The sequence below is a fragment of the Pantherophis guttatus genome, chromosome 2 (genome assembly GCF_059756535.1).
Source record: "Pantherophis guttatus breed Tessera chromosome 2, ASM5975653v1, whole genome shotgun sequence".
NCBI lineage: Eukaryota > Metazoa > Chordata > Lepidosauria > Squamata > Colubridae > Pantherophis > Pantherophis guttatus.
This window is the reverse complement of record NC_142064.1, coordinates 22,646,864-22,666,390: the sequence shown is the minus strand read 5'-3', so window position 1 is coordinate 22,666,390 and position 19,527 is coordinate 22,646,864. Positions and strand designations below refer to the sequence as shown.

The window sequence follows — 19,527 nt, the reverse complement described above, 5'->3', positions numbered from 1 at the left end:
GTGTGTGTGGGGGGGGGGGTTTCAGGAGGCCAAAAACAGGGCTATATTCGGTCTATAAAATGCACCGACATTTCCACCCACTTTTTTGGGGGGGGGGGAAGTATGTTTTATAGCCTGAAAAATATAGTAAATGGTTTGCCACGTGTTTTGTAAATAGAGGACAATGAAGAATATTTATTACAAACTTTTTAAAGGCATTTGTTTACTCTTTCACTTCCTTTCTCCTTTTCCTTGGAATAATTATCTGCTTCTGTTTACAATCTTTTTCTGGATAGCCACTCCCTATTCTTGAAAGCAATGGAATAATAGAGACTTATGAGGTATATTGGACCCTTCCGGATAAATCCACAAAGAATCAATCAGTTCCTGCATCCCACAACTCCACCAAAATAAATCTTGGGAAGAATGATTACATATTTACAGTGAAGGCAAAGAATAAGGCAGGTGTTTCTCCTCCTTCTTCAATCAATAGTGCTGAGCTTCCAGCGGGTAAGTAAAAGGGGAAATTGACATTGTTTATAAGTTGTGGGAGGAATGAGCAGAAGAGGTCCAGTGAGACGTTGTGTTTAAAAACAACAATATTACATTTTCACTTTTTTTAAAGCATGCTGATAAAAAAAAAATACTGTAGGTGATATTTGCAGTATTTCAGTTTCCGTTAAAAGTCCTATAAACAAATTGGCACAAAGTACAGTGGTGGTATTCAGCCGGTTCTATCCGGTTCGAGCAAACTGGTAGAGGCTGCGGGAGGCTCTGCCCACCTGCCCGGATGTCATCATGTCCTGTTTTTGACGCTCTGCGTATGTGCAGAAGGTCCTGTGCATGCACGGAGATGGCACACGCTCACATTTGCGAACCGGTAGTGAAGGTAAGTGAATATCACCCCTGGCGCAAACTTTAGATGTTCTACCTGCTCTGAGAGTGTGGGAAAATTTAGATGATCATGCATTGCTTTTATAAGCTGAATTTGGAACAAGGTTTTTGGCAGCATATGGTTCTCTTCTTAAGCAAGTAAACAAGATGTCTTCCATTAATTGCACTTCCACTCAGTTTCTAATGAGCCTGGATATGATGGATAAAAGCTTTCAAACAAGTCAGAATAACAAGCAATGTATGTGAATCATGATCCTATTGCCTTGCTAATGGGGCCAGATTGAAGCTTGCTTACCCAAATATGGAGGTTTTAGTGTCAGCATCCAACTGAATTTCAATGTGTGTCCACCTTTTTCAGGAATTGGGGGATAGTGGCTTATTAAGATGGATTAATAATTATTTTTCTGGTTATATTGATATTTATGATCATAATTTTGCTTGCTTGTTATACATATATATATATTTCCTTTTCTATTACATCTGTGCTTGGTTTTAATTGATTTCATGATTGCTAACTACCCAGAGGGAATTTATTTGAGATTGGCAGCTATAGAAATTTAAAAATAAATCAAAATGTACCTTGAGATAGCTAAGAAAGGTCGAATTTGGAAATTCCAGGACTGTAAATTAGAGTGATTTTTAAAAAAAATTCTGGAAGAAGCAAACACCAATAGCTTATGTGCTGTTGTTAAGAAAATAACAACGCAAACCTGGCTATGTAGTTATTAGGAAAAATCTTGGTGCAAGAATTTTTCTAAAAAAAAAAAAAAAGAATGATAGTTCTTATTATTTAGAGTGGTGGTTCTCATATTTTCCCCCATTCTGTTTTATAATTTTGAAGCTTAACATTCAAACATTTGCAAAATTAAGTGTGCTGATACTTAAAGCTTGTAAATCAACATATTTTAGGTATATATATGCTAATCTATCTGCATCATTTCCCTCCCTTCATCCTAGATTGACACACACATTTGCCCAAATCTATTTATTATTCTATTTAGCTGTGTTTCCTATGCCAGGAGAATGAACCTAAAAAGAAAAGAGCTTTCTTTAGAAATCTTGGAGCCATGGAGAGAGCCACGTTTTTCTAATCTTTGTAGTGAAGTATTGAAAGTAAGAATTATACTAGTGGACATATATATTCAGCATTCATTAGGTCTTCAGAAATACAGCTTGGCACGAAATATTTATTAAAACTTCGAACTATTATTGAGGATTCACTAAAATGGGAAAGAGGAGGAGGAGGAGGATACCAACATAACTTGTATACCTGAAATGGCTAGCATTCATCTGAGAATGTTTAAAAACTTGCACACGTTTTATGATCAAAACTTACCAGCAGAAGCAGTTGATTTATTAGCATTGATTTATATATACCTGGCACTTCACAAAGAACCAGTCTGACAAGTCACTCCCTCAGTGGATTTACTTAACCAAGAAAGAAACAACAGACAAAGAGATGGTGAGAGGAGTGGTAGATAAGGGGAAGAATTTTCTATGTTTATATTCTAGTACAGGGCTGTCAAACTCAATTTCATTGAGGGCTGCATCAGAGTTGTGTTTGACCTTGATGGGTGGGTGTGGCCACGGTAGTTGTGGCCAGCTCAACATCATTCATGTCAGGGGCACCTCTGGCGGCCCGAGTGCTTTGCCAGCAAAAATGGATTTTTGAGCTCCATTTTTGGCTGCGACAGCCTCCTGTGACCCTCTGCCAGCAAAGACGGAGTTTGGGAGGGCCGCATGCAGCCCTCCCAAACTCTGTTTTGACTGGCAGAGGCACTGTGGGCTGTTCCTTCGCTGTTTCTAGGGTGGCCCCACGGGCCAGACCTAAGCACCCCATGAGCCGAATCTGTCCCCGGGGTCTTGAGTTTGACACCCATGTTCTAGTACTATGGGATCAGGTTCCCCTCCCACATGTGTGCTAGTCATTCCCGACTCTAGGGGGCAGTGCTCATCTCCGTTTCAAAGCCAAAGAGCCAGCGCTGTCTGAAGACATCTCTGTGGTCATGTAGCCAGCATGACTAAACGCTAAAGGTGCACGGAACGCTTCCCACCAAAGATGGTCCCTATTTTTCTACTTGCTTTTTTTATGTACATTTTTTACATATACCTGAGTATAAACTAATATCCTTGAAGTAAGTTTTTGATTCATGTAAAGTAAGTAAATACAACACAAGCCATCACTGTGCAGAAGCCATCTTGTTACACCTGTAATAGTTTTGTACTAATCAAAACTCAGGATTTTTCTTCTTTTTAATGATAAACTTTAGTTGAAGAGATTGATGCCATTTCTAGAGTTATGGAATTTCCTTGTAAATTATACTGGGGATTTTCTTTTCCTGGGGAACAATTAGCTACTATTCCAGGTTCTGTAATCTGTAGCTCTGACTGATATGAAAAGCTTACAATCCTTATGCCTCATCTGATGTTCCTTACAAAGGAACATTTTTGGATGACTCAACGTGTCTCTGCATTATCCGTAATGTAACTGAGAGGCATATTGAGTCATAGATCCCCATCATTGAGCCTGACTCATCTAAAAAACGGCAATGAGGAATACTCTGGCTCTTGCTTCAGACTGGACTTTCTGCTTTTTTGCAAATATTACAGATGCTTATGGAAGACAATGCTTCATTTGTGTGTATTTGTATGTGTCTTGCTTGAGATATGCTTGTGTTTTTTTATGAGGGAATTTAGAAAGGAATGCCGTCAGCACAGTTGGCAGTACAAAGGCTGGAGGACTTAAAATATCTCTCTCGGCTACAAAAGTCCAGAATAAGGAGAAGCATATATATATATATATATATATTGCTGAAAAAAATAAAGGGAACACAAGCAGAAGACATCCGAGATCTGAATAAATGAAATAGCCTTATTAAATACTTCGTTCTTTACATACAGTAGTTTATACACTGCTCAAACAACTAAAGGGAACACAAAACTACTGTATGTAACGAACAAAGTATTTAATAAGGCTATTTCATTCATTCAGATCTCGGATGTCTTCTGCTTGTGTTCCCTTTACTTTTTTTGAGCGGTGTATATGGAAGCACTGTTAATGTAACAAGATGGGGGAGGTTGGGTAACCCCTTGCCTAATTGGCTCATGGCCAAAAGCCCATCTGTTTAAGGTATGAAGATCATAAGAGAAAAGGATGCTTCTGTTATGCTTTGACATTGTTTTGCTTTCAGAAAAGAGGAGATGGATTTATTCTTTTCTATGAGTGCCCCTGCTATTACTTATTACTTTGCCATGCTTAAGGGATTCTTGTTAACTTGAATCCACTGTCAACCGAAGTAATGGCCTAAACTCACTTAGGCAGTAAATGGAAGGGGTGTACAAGGAAGCAACTCCAAATATGCTAAACCTCCTGAGTAGGATACACAGAGAGAATGTTCTCAAGAAAATCATGGGCCACCCCTGCCAGCCCAAAACTCAAGCTTGCAGCTTTCAAGGGGTTATCTTGAAGAAATGCCATGATTCCCTGAAGAAGGGAAACAGAGCCTTGATGGTACAGTGGTCTAAGCACCCTGTTATTAACACAGCTGCCTGCAATTTACTGCTGGTTCGAATCTCTCCAAGGCTCAAGGTTGACTCAGCCTTCCATCCTTTCTAAGGTAGGTGAAATGAAGACCCAGTTTGTGGGGGCAATAAGTTGACTTTGTATAAATATACAAAAGTATGAAGGCTATTGCTTAACGCATTGTAAGCCGCCCTGAGTCTCCGGAGAAGGGCGGCATATAAATCAAATTAAAAAAAAAAAAAAAGCAAAACTGGATTTTTTCTGAAGTAACTGAAATCAGATCTAGCAATCGCCACAGAGTGCTTCTTGTGATTGTGTTGCTTCCATGGCTTCTGTTTGCTTCTCTTTCTGCCTTCCACCTGCAATGTTGCTGTGGATAGCAAAAACACATGCTTTTGCATTAAGCTCCATTGCTGAGGAGGAACAGAATAACAGAGTTGGAAGGAACCTTGTGGGCCATCTAGCCCAACCCGCTAGCCAAAGCAGGAGACCCTACACCTACTTCTGACAGTCATTCCTTGAAAGCTTCCAGTGATGAAGTTCCCACAACTTCTGAAGGCAGGCTGTTCCATTGGTTGATTGTTCTCAGTCAGAAAATTTCTTCTTATTTTTAGGTTGAATCTCTCCTTGTTCAGTTGCCATCCATTATTCCTTGTCTGGCCTTCAGGTGCTTTGGAAAATAGGTTGACCTCCCACTCCTCTCTGTGGCAGCCCCTCAAATACTGGAAAACTGCTATTATACCTCCCCTGGTCCTTCTCTTCACTAGACTAGCCATGCCCAGTTCCTGTAACCGTTCTTCAGATGGTTTAGCCTCCAGTCCCCTAATTATCTTTGTTGCTCTTCTCTGCACTCTTTCTAGAGTCTCAACATATTTTTTATAGTATGATAACTAAAACTGGATGCAATATTCTAGGTGCGGTCTTACTAAGACTTTATAGAGCGGTATTAGTACTTCACATGATCTTCATTGAATCCCTCTATTAATGAAATTTAGGATTGTTCTATTCTCTCTGTAGCATGCCAGTTCAAGTCCACTCATGCTAAGTGGTTTAGCAATCTAGTAAAGTGTTTTTCAAACTTGGGAACTTTAAAGTGCATAGACTTCAACTTCCAGAACTCCCCAGCCAGCCTCTTACTACAGAATTCTGGGAACTGAAATCCATGCATTTAAAGTTGTGAAGATTGAGAACGTAAGTCTAAGATATTCCATTACTTAGAGCCAAATTATATGAGGAAAAGAACAGTATTTTTATAAAGTTTAACACTGTATTCCCATTTTTTAACTTAGAATGACACTTATTTTTACTATGGTAATGTCTTATAGAATTTAACGCATTTGCATGTAAAAGTCTATCAGTTGATCCAGTTTTCTGCTTTGAGTTGTCCTGAGCAGAAAAATTATACTGAAGCTAGGTTGGTAATGATAATAGAATTTAAACAGACAACCATCTACCACATAATACTCCAGACTTAACAAGTGTTGATAAGAAAGGCAATAAAATCTGGATAACGGGCATGGCCTGAAGGCAGCAGAATAAAATAACTGAATAAAATCACAAAATATAAAGGCAATGGCTCTAAGAAAGAAAAGAAAGAAAGAAAAGAAATACCAATAGTAATGAGGTGCCTTGGTGCAATCCCAAAACAATTGGAGCATCACTTGAACACCATCAGCATTGACAGAATTGCCATGAGTCAATTGCAAAAGGCAGCTTTAATTGGGACAGCTTACATTCTGTGACTGAAACCTTTAACAACATCAAACAACAACATCTGCCTATACCAGGTCCTTAATAAAGATTCAATAGGTGGATAAAAATGTCAAAACCAGTCTAAACATCTGGCAAACTGTATGATGAAACATAATACCTGCATTCACAGCAAACTGTAATATTACCAATGTGATTAAATATGCATAGTGATGTCATAATGCAAAAAAACCACAATTATATAATACCTGATGCAAATACTTAAGTCGCCACATTGATGTCATGACATTATCATGCACATTTTGTCCTATGCTCCCTCTACAGATACTCACAAGTGATGGTGTGCATGGCCCTTTTAAATCCAAGTTGCCTATGGAACTTAAGAATTATATGGTCACCTAAAAAGATCTCGTGTTATTTGTGTTCATTGAGATCAAAATGACATTTGAGAATGTAGATGGGGCAACCCACAGGATATTTTGTATGGGCCATATCTGCATTATAGTCATAATTCGCATACTAAATTTGTACATAGTTCCAAGGAATGATCTTTGATTTTACTTTTATAACAGGTGACATTTCCATAGAAAAGGGAATTGGAAAAGACGATAGTATTTTTCTTGCTTGGCACCCTGACTCCAATGTGACTTGTGGCTACGTAGTGAGGTGGTGTTATAGTCCTGAGCCATGTACAGATGTTCACTGGGAAAAGTTTTCTTCAAGTGTGACAAATGCTAATATCAAGTCAGGTAAGAACGGCACTTCACCTTTCTTTCTGAAATTAAGGGTAAGTGGGCAAAGAAAAGCAGAAACCTTTTACAATTTAAGCAGTGGTGGGATTCAGCTGGTCCGGGCTGGTTCGAGTGAATTGGTAGTTAAATTGTTCGCTGGCTCCACCCCGCCCCTTCCAGGAACCCCCATGCACCCCATTTTGGCTCCCAGGTAAGTGCAGGAAGGCCTCCTAGGCCCAAAACGGTCTGGGGGGTGCGGTGCCTGCCCACACCCCGTTTTCTCTCCCAGGAGGCTTCAGGGAGGCCTCCTAGGCCCAAAACAGGGTGCAGGGGATGCAGCGCATCCCCCCTTGCTGCCCATTTTTGCTCCCAAGGGGGTGCAGGAGGCTGAGGGCTGCCTGTCACACCACCTATCCATGCCCACCATGGTCATGCCTACCCAGCCGGTCAGTAGGGCAGAGAACCAGTTGTTAAATTATTTGAATCCCACCACTGAATTTAAGTGTTATAAGAAGCCAACTGGCAACTACCAAGGGGATGCTCTCCATGCTTAAGGAGCTAGTTTAAAGCACACAACTCTCTATCCCTTAGCACATGCAACTTTGGACCGCTGGCTCTTGCTGCCTGCTGATAGGTCACAGTAGCACAGGGGTGTCAAACTCACGTTGGCACGTCGGCATCATGTGACTTATCGGGACTTTTCCCCCCTTCACTAAACCAGGCGTGGCCAGCGCGTGACACATCCGGCCCACGGCCTGGGAGTTTGACAGCCCTGCAATAGCACATGTTAAGTAATGTCATGTAGACATGCAAGCCCTTCTCAGAACTAACCAGAAAAAAAGTCATGTAACAATAACAAATAATAAAATCAAAAGGAAAGATTCCAAGGAATCTGCTAGATTTATTTTGAGGAAGATTACTATTACAGCTTATTTATACTCAACATCTTATTTTTTAAGATCCCAGTTGTTAGGCAAGTTGTCATTTTCTCAATGTCTATTGTAAAAAAATACATTCCTCTAATTCAAAAGGCTGTTTTCTACCTGCTTGATATGAAAATATATTTTTATTTTAAAGTTATAGCCCCATAATGAAAGTTTATGAATGATATTTTTGGGTTGCAGGTGTCTTCCAGCCTGGAGTTCGATACACATTTTCTGTTTTTGGCTGCAAAGAAAATGGATATCAATTACTGGGATATATCAAGGGCTACATACAAGAATTGAGTAAGCATATGTTATTTTTTTGTTAAAAGTTGTTGGCAGAAAAGTGTTCATTAACAGAACTGGAGACTATTGAACAAAAGCCAGGATATGAAATAAGAGCCATCTGATATTAGCTTGCATTTAAGTATGTTTATACAGCTTGTTGGCTCAGATCTTTTATTTTCAATGATAGGGTACAATTAGAGGAATTATAGCTTTCTCTTGAAAATAAAGGGGAAATGAGGATAGTGTATAAACAAGATTCAGCCATTTGACAAATGCTGAAGTGATCTAAATGAAATTATTAAATCCAATCCTTAATGTTACTTAAATGTCTATAGGTCAAGCTAGGTTTAAAAACAGTTCCAGAAAGGAAACGTGTCTCAAAGCACAACTCTTGGACTTTTTCCCCATGTTGAAATGATTCAAAGAATACTTGAGTGAAGAGCTGCTCTTGACTCCCACTTTTCTTGCAGAACAGAATTCTGCTAAACATAAATCATAATCCTTCCTTTTAAGATGGGTTGAGCTCATTAGAATTCAGGAGGTTGAGAGAATAAACAATGAAATGCCATCAATAATTGTATTATTTCTTAGAAAATGATATATAAAGAGATGGGTATCCCAAAGATACCCATCTTCAAAGGCAACTGGACTTTGCTTGAAAATGTTTTGCTTCTCATCCAAAAAGCTTCTTCTGAAGAAGTTCAGAACTGGAAAAGCTTCTTGGATGAGAAGCAAAATGTTTTCAAGCAAAAACAACGAAAGTCCAGTTGCCTTTTGAAAAAGTATGTATGGGACAACCATGCCCTGCATGACTAAGAATCTCCACAGACAACAAAATGGGTGATTTTGTTTCAGGATTTAACCACTTCTGAATGTTCCTCACCTTGCATTCAAAAGCTAACTAGCTACCTAGAATTGCCTTCTGTTTGTAAAAGGCATTCTTTACTTCACTATAGTCCAATGATTCTCAATCTTGGTAACTTTAAGATGGGTGGACTTCAACTCCCAGAATTCTCCAGCCAGCATGATGAATGGAAGACCATCCATCTTAAAGTTGCTAAGATTGTGAAACACTGCATAGTTGTTCCAGTGAGGAGAGGAGGAGTTGTTCTAAGTGGGAAGGGATCTGTCCTCTCCACATTCAAGGAATATTTGGTTGTTTTTTACCCAGGTCCCAAAACAGCACCTGATTTTAATGTGGAACATACCACCTCTGATTCCATCGTAATAAAATGGAAGAACATATCTGTTGAAGACAGCCGAGGCTTTTTACAAGGTTATTTGCTTAAATGTGCCAAAGGAGAGAAAGATGGCCCAACGCCAAAAAATTTTAAACCAGGTAAAGAAATATCAATTGGATTATTTTCATTTTTTTTTTAAAATGACCTTTCATTTTAGGATTACAGCCACCATTGCAACCTAACTACACGGATGCTGTTGAAATGGTGAATTGAAACACATGTCTAAACACTCCTGCTCCACAGTAATTTTTATATGTGTGGCTTACTGAAAGGAGCAGCACTATCTCATTTTTAATCTTCATGGCCCCACCAGGTCCCATGCAGAACATGGACAAAAATGCTAATTATATGATAGTTGTACTGATAACAATCTTATGATGACTGTAAATACGAAATGAAGAACACATACAAGAATTTTGGAGGATGCAAACAGTGGTTATAAATACTGCACTGCAAGAGAATGCAGTAATTCTCTGTATTCAGTATAAAGTAATATTCTGTTATAAATACTGTATTGCACCAGAATACAGTAATTCTTTAAAATGGAATAGGATCTCCTGCTTGACCAGGGGATTGGACTAGAAGACCTTCAAGCAGAGGTGGACTTCAAAAAGTTTAGCAAGGGATTCTCTGCCCAGTTGCTGGGTGGGCGTGGCCATGGTGGGCGTGGCCTAATCAGCCTTCTGCACCACGGCTGGTGGGGGGGGGTTGCCCTCTCCAGGCTCCGGAGGCTTTCCTCCATCCTCCAGGAGGGTGAAAATGGCCTCTTCAGGCTCTGGATGCCCTCTGGAGGCCGGAAACGGGCCTTCCCAAACTTCCGGTAGGCCCTTTTTCCCCCTTCCTGAGCCTCTGTGCGCGCCCTGCACTTACCTGCATCCAAAGCAGGCCGTGTGGGGACTCCTGGGAGTGGAGGGGAGGGGTGGGCAGGGTCAGCCAGGAGTGGGATTTGGGGGTTCTCCGAACTGCACAGAAACTTAGCTAGAGGTTCTCCCAAACCCCTGTGTACCCCCAGCAGCCCATCCCTGCCTCCAAGATCTCTTCCAGCTCTAATCTGATTGAAAATATTTATACATAGCATTGGTTAAGATATGTGGGCACAATACCTCTGTCATATTTAAACTGTTATAAATCATGGTTTAGTCAGCTTAGCGTTCATGCATCTGTATAAAAAAAAAACCTCTCAAAAGGATTGTGGAAAAAATGGTTGCATAGCTAAAGAAACCTAACTGCAATATTTTGAGGTGTCTCCTGCCCTCTTGCTGTCTGAATGGGAATTGATATGTCCTGTTTCTTCATCCTTCTTGCACAGCTTGGTTACAGGCTTGCGACAGGTGTAAGAGGAACCACAGGTACCAGATAAATAAGCTTCATAGGTTGCTCCTGGATCAGCTTTACCAACAAGGCCATCTTTTAAGAAGTATAACCTGTCCCAAAGCTATCGCTGAAAACGTATAAATGAATCATTCATCACCCCTGAATCTGTTATATACTTATAAGAATTGATTCTTTGCATTCCATAGCTCTGCACACTTTGTGAAAAGAAAAGTTGTAGAGTGGGGGAGACAAAAGAGTGGTTTTCTGCCTTTTCTCTGCATAGAGCAGGGGTGTCAAACTAAAGACCGATGGGCCGAAACTGGCCCATGGGGTGCTTAAATCTGACCTGGAAATATCAAAGGACCAGGTATCCCAAGAAAATTATCCTCAAAGTATAGAGCCGTGATGGTGAACCTATGGCATGCATGCCACAGGTGGCACGCAGCTCCCTCTCTGTGGCATGGCAGCCGTTGCCCCAGTTCAGCTCTGCCGCGCATGCATGCATGCCTCCCACCAGCCAGCTGGTTGTCGGTCTCTGCCGCACATGTGCAGGGTGCATGCGGGGTGGCATGCGCGGGGTGCAGGGCACATGCGGGGGGCACATGCACATTGCATTTTGGGGGTTCGGGCACACATGCACGCATTCACGCACGTTCTTGCACGCTTTGGGCACTCAGTCCAGAAAAGGTTAGCCATCACTGGTATAGAATAACAAATCATTTAAGGAGCAACCTAAGAACTGAAATACGAACTCTAGTAAACAAAGCCTTATGCCTTTAAATGGCCCCATTTTATACTACAAAGTTTTCCAGATCAAGGTACTATATATATTTCACTAGTAAAAGCAATGCAGCCCCTCTATCGAAGGCTTGCAACTTCGAATGATCACTAAATGAACTGTTGTAAATTGAGGACTAGCTGTACCATTTGTACCAAACAGTCAAAACAGACCAATTTTAAGTCCATATCAGGAACATCCATGGAAGCTGAGAAAACAGTCTCAACCCAACCCAAATCCAACGTTATTGAGAACAGATATGAACAGATATGTTCTCAATGTTATTGAGAACAGTCTCCAACCCAAATCCAATGTTATTGAGAACAGATATGAAGAAATTCTTCATTTAGGAAATCTGCCCCGTAAATCTATATAAAGCTATATAAAAACCTACATCTGTTTCTCGTTTCCCCATTTTGAGTTAACTAAGGATTGGCTGATCTTTTCTTGACCTTGAATTTCTCTGCCATCGATTCTTTGTTTACTAAACTGCTAACCCTAACCCTAATATTCCCAGCACTATAGGCCTGTTAAAACATTAATAGCAGGGGTGAAATTCTCCCGGTTCGGACGTAGCGATGGCAGCGGGTGGTTCGGAGAACCGGTAGCAAAAATCCCTGCGCCCCCCCCTCCCCCATGCCCAGCTGAGCCACACGATCATCAGAGGCTTTTTTTTTTTTTTACTTTTAACAACATTTTTTCTACAACATCTTCAGATGAAAAAATGCTTTTAAAAGTTAAAAAAAAGCCTCTGATGATCGGCGCGGCTCAGCTGGGATCATCAGAGGCTTTTCAAAGCATTTTTTTTGCAACCTCTTGGCCGAAGAGGTGGTAAAAAAAAATGCTTTGAAAAGTCTCTGATGATCCCAGCTGAGTTTCCTGATCCGGCAGAGAGGCATTTTTTAAAGAGCCTCTCTGACGATCCCAGTTGAGTTCCTGATGGGCAGAGAGGCTTTTCAAAGCATTAGAAAAAATGCTTTTGAAAAGTTTTTTTTAAAAAAAAGTTGGCCATGCCCACCCAGTCACATTACCCCCCACACCAAGCCACGGCCACAGAACCGGTAGTAACAGATTTTACATTTCACCCCTGATTAATAGTGTCAATAAAGTAAAAGTTAAATGAAAGCCCACAATGAATTTACAAGCAGATGGATTAACCAGGAACATATGTCCATTCATAAAAGTAAAAAATTGATGTGAAGATGATTCAGTTTCTTTTTTTTTTTTTTTGACTCCTCCATGCATCCCTCAGTCTTCCAATTGAGTAGGACAGCTGTAAGGTATAGTTATATAAAAATATACAAATATATACAAATCTATTTTTTAAAAAGCAATCCCCATTACTAATCTGTTTCCCTTTTTCTGCTGGTGTGTACAAATATTCCTTCTGAAATAGCCAAATTTAAAATGTGAGCATTTGGAACTTCATTTCACTGCAGCCAAAAATAAAGTTGGCAGATTTAATTGGCATGTTAAGAAAATGAGACAAAGTATGGTGTAGGCAAAAATAATTTTGCAAAATCTACTAAACATGCTAATACAATGAGACATCAATGAGGTACATTTCAGTGGGAGTTTCCCCCTCCTACATTTATTTAAGCATGCTAGCAGGTTATAGTGACACTTAGAATTATACTGAGAATCATTTTTTTCCAAGATTTATTGTGTGAATCTACAGAATGGGACAATGCTATAATGGACCCAGAGATAATTTTTCAGGACTTACTAAGCATTGATGTTGAGTACAATAACACAACTGTGTTCTCAGGTGTTATTTTGCAAAATCTGGCCAGATGTTTTTCTGGATGAGACTGTATCATGTGTCAGCTTTGGAAGCCATATTCAATGCTGCCACCTCCTCATGTGTGGGAAAGTAGGAGGGGGGGATTTAGGAGAGGGGGTTAGTAGACATAATAGCAGTCTTCCTGTCGGTCAAGGTCAGGGCGATCCAGCATCTGGAGAAGGAGTGGTCAGGGGACTGGGTTGAGATGGAACGGACATTGATTGGAGCACGTGATCGATCGGGGAGAAAGGGGATAGTTTGGGGAGCTTTGACTTATTGAAGGAAAACGTGGGCTTTTCAGATTCGGGATTTCCCAGATGTGCCAGGTTACATATTCTAATAAAGAGAACTTTGGAAAATGCTTGCTTCTGTGTCTTTACTTGGAGTTGGGGTTTTCCTGGAACGCTGATATCATGTTGCACCCAGAGATAATTTTGCAAGATATACTAAATGAACTTGCTGATGACATATTGTGTAGCATCCAGAGATTATTTTGGAAGACAAACTATATGGTCTTCCTGGATGAGAGAAATTTGCATCCAGAAATAATTCTGCAAGATCCAATGAACATGCTTATTGAAAAAGATAGAGGTTCACTCTACTGAAGGTAGAAATGTTTGCAAGATTTACTAGGCAACTGTATTAGTGGAATACAGATTCCTTCTATTCTGTGTTTGCAATTTTAGAAAGCTGAAAGGAATGAGATATACTTTTGTGGGTAAAGAAACTTGTTGGAAATAGCATTTATTAAGAGTATAAATAAGAGTTGTGTAGAATGTGGCAGGATATATATAAAGAATATAATAAATACATTTAATTCATAGTATTTTATTAACGTAGATGCTTTATTGCAGTTTGACCACTCTTGACTATTTAAAATAATTTCCTATTATAATAAGAGCAGGAATTGCTTATTGGTTAAGACTAATAAAATAGATGCCCTATTACAATTTGAGTAACCTTTTTTTAAAAAGAAGTTAATTTCCTACTATAATAAGGGTAGGGGTGGCTTATTGACCAAATACTTATCTTTGGGATAAAATATTCCTCTTAGATATTCTTCATCAGAAATGTCAATAATATACTGTGAGCTATAAACATTGGTGATTAAAATAATCAAAGGCCCAGATTGTATCATTTGATCCAATCAATTATCACTAGTAGATCTAGCAATCACTTCCTTTGTTACAAAGGCAACTGATCTTAGCTTGCAGATTAAACATTTCACAGCAGCAATGCATAAGGATCATTTATCAACATGTACAGGAAGCAGATTCCCGTCTGTGTCAGCTCCCTTTTAGAGAAGAATGTGTGGTTCAGATGAATTAGATTTCTCTACAGATCCTTCTTCTTGACACTCTTGAAGGGTAGTCTTGAATTCTTTTCTTGAAGGGGTCAAGCTATTTTCCAAGGCACCCGAAGGCCAGACAAGGAATAATGGATGGAAACTGATCAAGGAGAGATTCAACCTAGAAATAAAGAGAAATTTTCTGACAGTGAGAACAATGAACCAATGGAACAGCTTGCCTTCGGAAGTAGTGGCAGCTTCATCACTGGAGGCTTTCAAGAAGAGATTGGACTGCCATTTGTCAGAAATGGTGTAGAGTCTCCTGTTTGGGTGGGGGGTTGGATTAGATGACCTACAAGGTCCCTTCCAACTCTGTTGTTCTGTTATAAAACATTCGAAGTGAGAAAGTACATGTGGATGGAGGAGAATAAACTAATACTAAGCAAAACTAATATATCTAAAAGCAGAATAAAACATTTTAGATGATCAAAATATCGATAGATCTCTGTTTCTGATTTATAAAAAAATCCCCCCCTCAATAATTTAAGAATAGCTTCATATTCTTTCTTCATGAAATTTATTTCTATTTTATTTGCCCAAGGAAAGTCTTCCTAATGCCTGATTTGAAAGAGTTTTCACTTCCCATATAATGCTGCCTGCCATATAGCAATGGTCAGCTGTATCTCTGTGGAGACAGCCAAATTCTTCTTAAGGACAAAACTGCCCCATGGTGCTTTCCTTGCAGTTGCAATGTGGGGTGAATTAAGGAAAGTGATGGATGGATTTCCCCAATTTTGTTTCCTTTACTTACTTTCAAGGGTCCCCAGCTGGTGGGAGAAACAACTACCAATTGGTCTCCTTTCCATGTGATGTGATAGGGTTAGGCAAATATAGGTGGGTGCCCAGGACAGTATTCAGTCCTCTTGATACCATGAAACAGCGGTACAAAATGATTCCTGGAACATGGTCATGCCATAGATAGGGAAATGGAGGGAGGAGCCTTATGATCTGCACTGTTTATGGTATCACATCCACAATCTGTTGCAAGATTGCTGGCTATTAGGGTTTTGTGTTTCCTCCAATTAACACAGATTCTGCATTGTCACAATTCAATTAAGCAGAAAAGGCCCCTTTAGCATTATTAATTAAGCTTGCAAAGCAAAAAATCTTCACAAATTAATAATGCTAAGGGACCTTTCCCCATCCTTTCATTATTTTCTAAATATGTTTGTCTTAATATTTAACCAGGAGAATTTTATGTTCTGGTGATCATGCATTTATTTATTTTTTATTGTGGACTGGTTGCTGGTCCACATTTGAGTGGAAGTATTGAGGAAACTTGTAGGAAACTGCAAAGTTGGCAGACGTGTTAGAAATCATTCTAGTCAAAAGTCTTACAGGATTTCAAAACAGCCTATTGAAAATTGAACATCGTGATTAGTTGTGGAATGCTAACCGATGAGAAAGAAAGGGTTAAACACCAAGGGTGATGATTTTGGAATATATGATTGGAGGGGTCTTTGGTGCTCTCTGAGCTTGGTGGGGTTTTTTGGAGACCTTTCATTATCCAGACTCCATAACATCTTCAGTTAGTTAGTAAGGAGTGGGGTTTGCTCTCAATTTATATTCTAGTGGCTTACCCCATCAGTATTGGTGGAAGAAATATTCTCCTTTATCAAATATATGATTGGAGTTTTCCCTTGAGGCATTATATTGCACATCTGTCAACTGTCCAGTTGGAGAATCCAGAAAAAGAAATTATTGGGACATTATTTTACCAAGAGTGTAAACTTTACTGAATAAATCACACTGGCACAGAAGAAGCAAAACCAGCTCTGGGCTTCCTATGCAAAAGCAAGCATAGTTTATTCCTCCTTTCCTCACTGGCCACCCACAGTCCATTACATCCACCAATCACTTCTGTTCATTTTGTTATGGGAACCAGCTGACCACACTGGGACATCTACTCGGAGTGTCCTTGATGTGGGAACAATGTCTCACGGGAACTGACGATGCTGGGATGCCATTCCCTCCGCCCTTGCATTCCCTTCCACCCTCACTGCCCCTATTCTTTGTCAAGTTGCGAGCGAAGCGAAATATAGGTGAAAGTGTGAGTCAGTCTTAACAACAGCTCTTATTACTACTAATTCCCAAATCTGATCATTTAATTTGCTCAGCTTTCATTTCTTAGCCCTTTTTTTGCATTCCCTACTAATGTCTTCATGAAAAGGCAAGCAAACTTGGATGTGATTATGCGTGAGTCCTTAAAGATCATTTTTGTACTTTCTGGATGCAGTTCGATCTGCAGTTAAAATGGAAAGGAGGCCATTCAGTAATCCTCTCTCAAGAGTCCCTGGATTTGAAAACCAGTGTAGACAAAGCTTTCAGTTGAATTCAGATGAATTTATATTTTGTATGACCCATAATTGGCCTCCGATTTTTACTATATTTTTATAGGAACAGGACTTATTTATAGTTCAGGACTGAATTGTGGGGTCCTTGGTATTCTCTGAGCTTGGTGGTTTTCTTGCAGACAGTTCATTGGCAGCTAGCTAATATCAGCGCACGATTATGGTGATTGATAGTTATGATGGAATGATGTTTATTTATTTATTTGAAATAATAAATAAATTTATTATTTGCTGCCTACTCGTTCATGGCAACTCAAGGCAGCTTACAGGAAATAAAAATGCAATATAAAAGAAATAAAAAAATAAATAATAAAATAATAAAACCCCAGCCCAGCAACAACACACAATCATACTACCCATTTAATGGGCTCCATTCCACTCTGGGTTGTTATCTAACTGTGTAATGAAACTTCTTTCATTACAAGAAAACAGCCAAGCTCAGAGAGCACCAAGGACCCTACATTATATATTTATTTATAAAAATTTTATGGGCACCCATCTGATGAAATGAAAATTTGGGACCTTTTTTTATAAACATGCTTTTTGTTGTTTTGTGATATTTCCTTTCTAATTATTTTTCTTCTCTCCCTTTTCTCTTGCAATAATGCCACACAGAAATCAACGTTACTGATCTAAACCAAGATGTGTTGACAGTATCAGGCCTTCAAGGGAAAACCAGTTACCACCTGACTTTTAGAGCCTATACAGCTGCAGGATCTGGACCTGTCAATACCTTGAATGTGGTTACAAAGGAAAATGGTAAGTAATGAGACAATTGGGTGTTTGTTCTGTACTTAGGCATTGTCAAGAGTTGTTAGAACAAATGGTGTGTAGTCCTTAGCAAGCATTAGACTGAGTTTCAACGTTTGTCAAAGGGAATCGAACCATTAATATCAGGGGTGTCAAACTCAAGGCCCAGGGGCCGAATCCGGTTCCCAGGGTGCTTGGATATGGCCCGCGGGGATACCATGGAAACACGAAGGACTGGCCCATGGTGCCTCTGCCAGAGAAAATGGAACTTGGGAGGGCCGCACATGGCCCTCCTGAGCTCCATTTTCTCTGGCAGAGGCTTGCAGGAGGTCGTGGCAGCCGAAAACGGAGCTCAGGAGCCCGTTTTTACTGGTAGAGCACTTGGGCCACCACAGGCGCCCCGACACGAGTGACATCGAGCTGGCCACGCCCACCCTGGCCACACCCACCTGGCCCCCTGAGGTCAAACACAACCCTGATGCGTCCCTCAATGAAATCAAGTTTGACATTCGTGATTAATATTGTTTACCACACTTGCTTATGATATTTGTTAAAATTCCAGGGATTTTGCAATGTATGACTAAGTTGTTACCAAAGCTTGTAAGGTTTGTTTAGGAAGCTAAAATAAAAGAAAGGGATGGTATTGTTCATTGGTCCAATTCAATGAATCAAAATGATGTCAGAATGTGAGGTGTGAATTAACAGAAAAATTAAGAATACTGTTTCCAATATAATTGCAAGATGTTCATAAAGCTACCTTGCATATTTTTGAAATTGTATCAGAGCTTTGTCAGTAATCTTTTTGCTTAGTGTCCAGGATGCTACCATTTTTGGGGGGTTAGGAATATAAAGCACTAGCAATAGCACTTAGACTTATATACCGCTTTACAGTTATTGACAGCCTTCTCTAAGCAGTTTACAGAGTCAGCATATTTTCCCTAACAATCAGAGTTCACATTTTACCCACCTCAGAAGGATGGAAGGCTGAGTCAACCTTGAGCCTGGTGAGATTTGAACTGCCAAATTTCAGGCAGCTGGCAGGCAGCAGACGTAGTCTACAGTAATGCACTCTAACCACTGTGCCACTGCGGCTCATATAAAATATGAGTATAAAATTTAAATGATATAAAATTTAAATGATTATAAAATTTAAATGATAAATGTCTCAGGAAGGAATTTTTTCCAGGTGCTTGTGATACTCCTGTATATGTTTTGTTGTTGTTACTGTTGTCTTGACATATTTAATTAGGTAATTTAAATTATAGAACTATCCTTCAAAAACTAACAGAGTACCAATAATAAATAGAGTGCATAAACAGCAGGAGGGAAAATTGCCATTTCCAATCAATTACTTCCATTCCTATTAAACTGTTAAAAGCAACATTGGTTATTTTCCGTGTCGAAAGACACTCTAGGAAATTGTCCCATAGGCTTGATGGAAGTTGTTGACTAACTGAAATATTGCTGTCTTACCAGCTTTTCTCTCTTATACTTTCCAGCTCTGGGATTGATCATTGCCATAATTATCCCGGTGTCTGTGGTTCTTGTGTTGGCTGTTGTAACTGGGATCCTCTGCTACCGGAAGAGGGAATGGTAACTTTGGCATCCAGCCATCTTAATTTCCTTTTTCTTCTACAAAGAGAAACAGATTCTGGCATATGTTCTTGCATTAAGCTATTAGATCTGCTCCAGATGGGATATAAAGTTTATGTTCCGTATAGGTGAAGATTTATTGATAAAGCATAGCCGTCTTTGGGCACACGCTAAATCTCTTGTGCTCCAAGAATTGCATTTCACTGGGCAAGATTTTGGGAGATGCCACTGGAATTTGTGTGGCAACTTTGTTGCGGATGTTGATATAGCCAGACTCGGAATAAAAATAAAATAATATAAAATAATAACTTTATTGTCATT

General features: G+C 39.7%; 1 protein-coding gene across 5 annotated transcripts in view; it reads left to right on the top strand.

The window, feature by feature from the left end:
* LIFR (LIF receptor subunit alpha) overlaps positions 1 to 19,527 on the top strand; it is a 120,517-nt gene that overhangs the window by 94,236 nt on the left and 6,754 nt on the right. For all 5 annotated transcript variants that reach the window (XM_087885640.1, XM_034440769.3, XM_034440768.3 and 2 more), the window contains exons 13-18: positions 276 to 489; positions 6,679 to 6,855; positions 7,962 to 8,063; positions 9,220 to 9,387; positions 17,479 to 17,622; positions 19,113 to 19,206. In XM_087885640.1, coding sequence (XP_087741766.1) covers positions 276 to 489; positions 6,679 to 6,855; positions 7,962 to 8,063; positions 9,220 to 9,387; positions 17,479 to 17,622; positions 19,113 to 19,206 — 899 coding nt within the window. The remainder of the gene's footprint in view (positions 1 to 275; positions 490 to 6,678; positions 6,856 to 7,961; positions 8,064 to 9,219; positions 9,388 to 17,478; positions 17,623 to 19,112; positions 19,207 to 19,527) is intronic.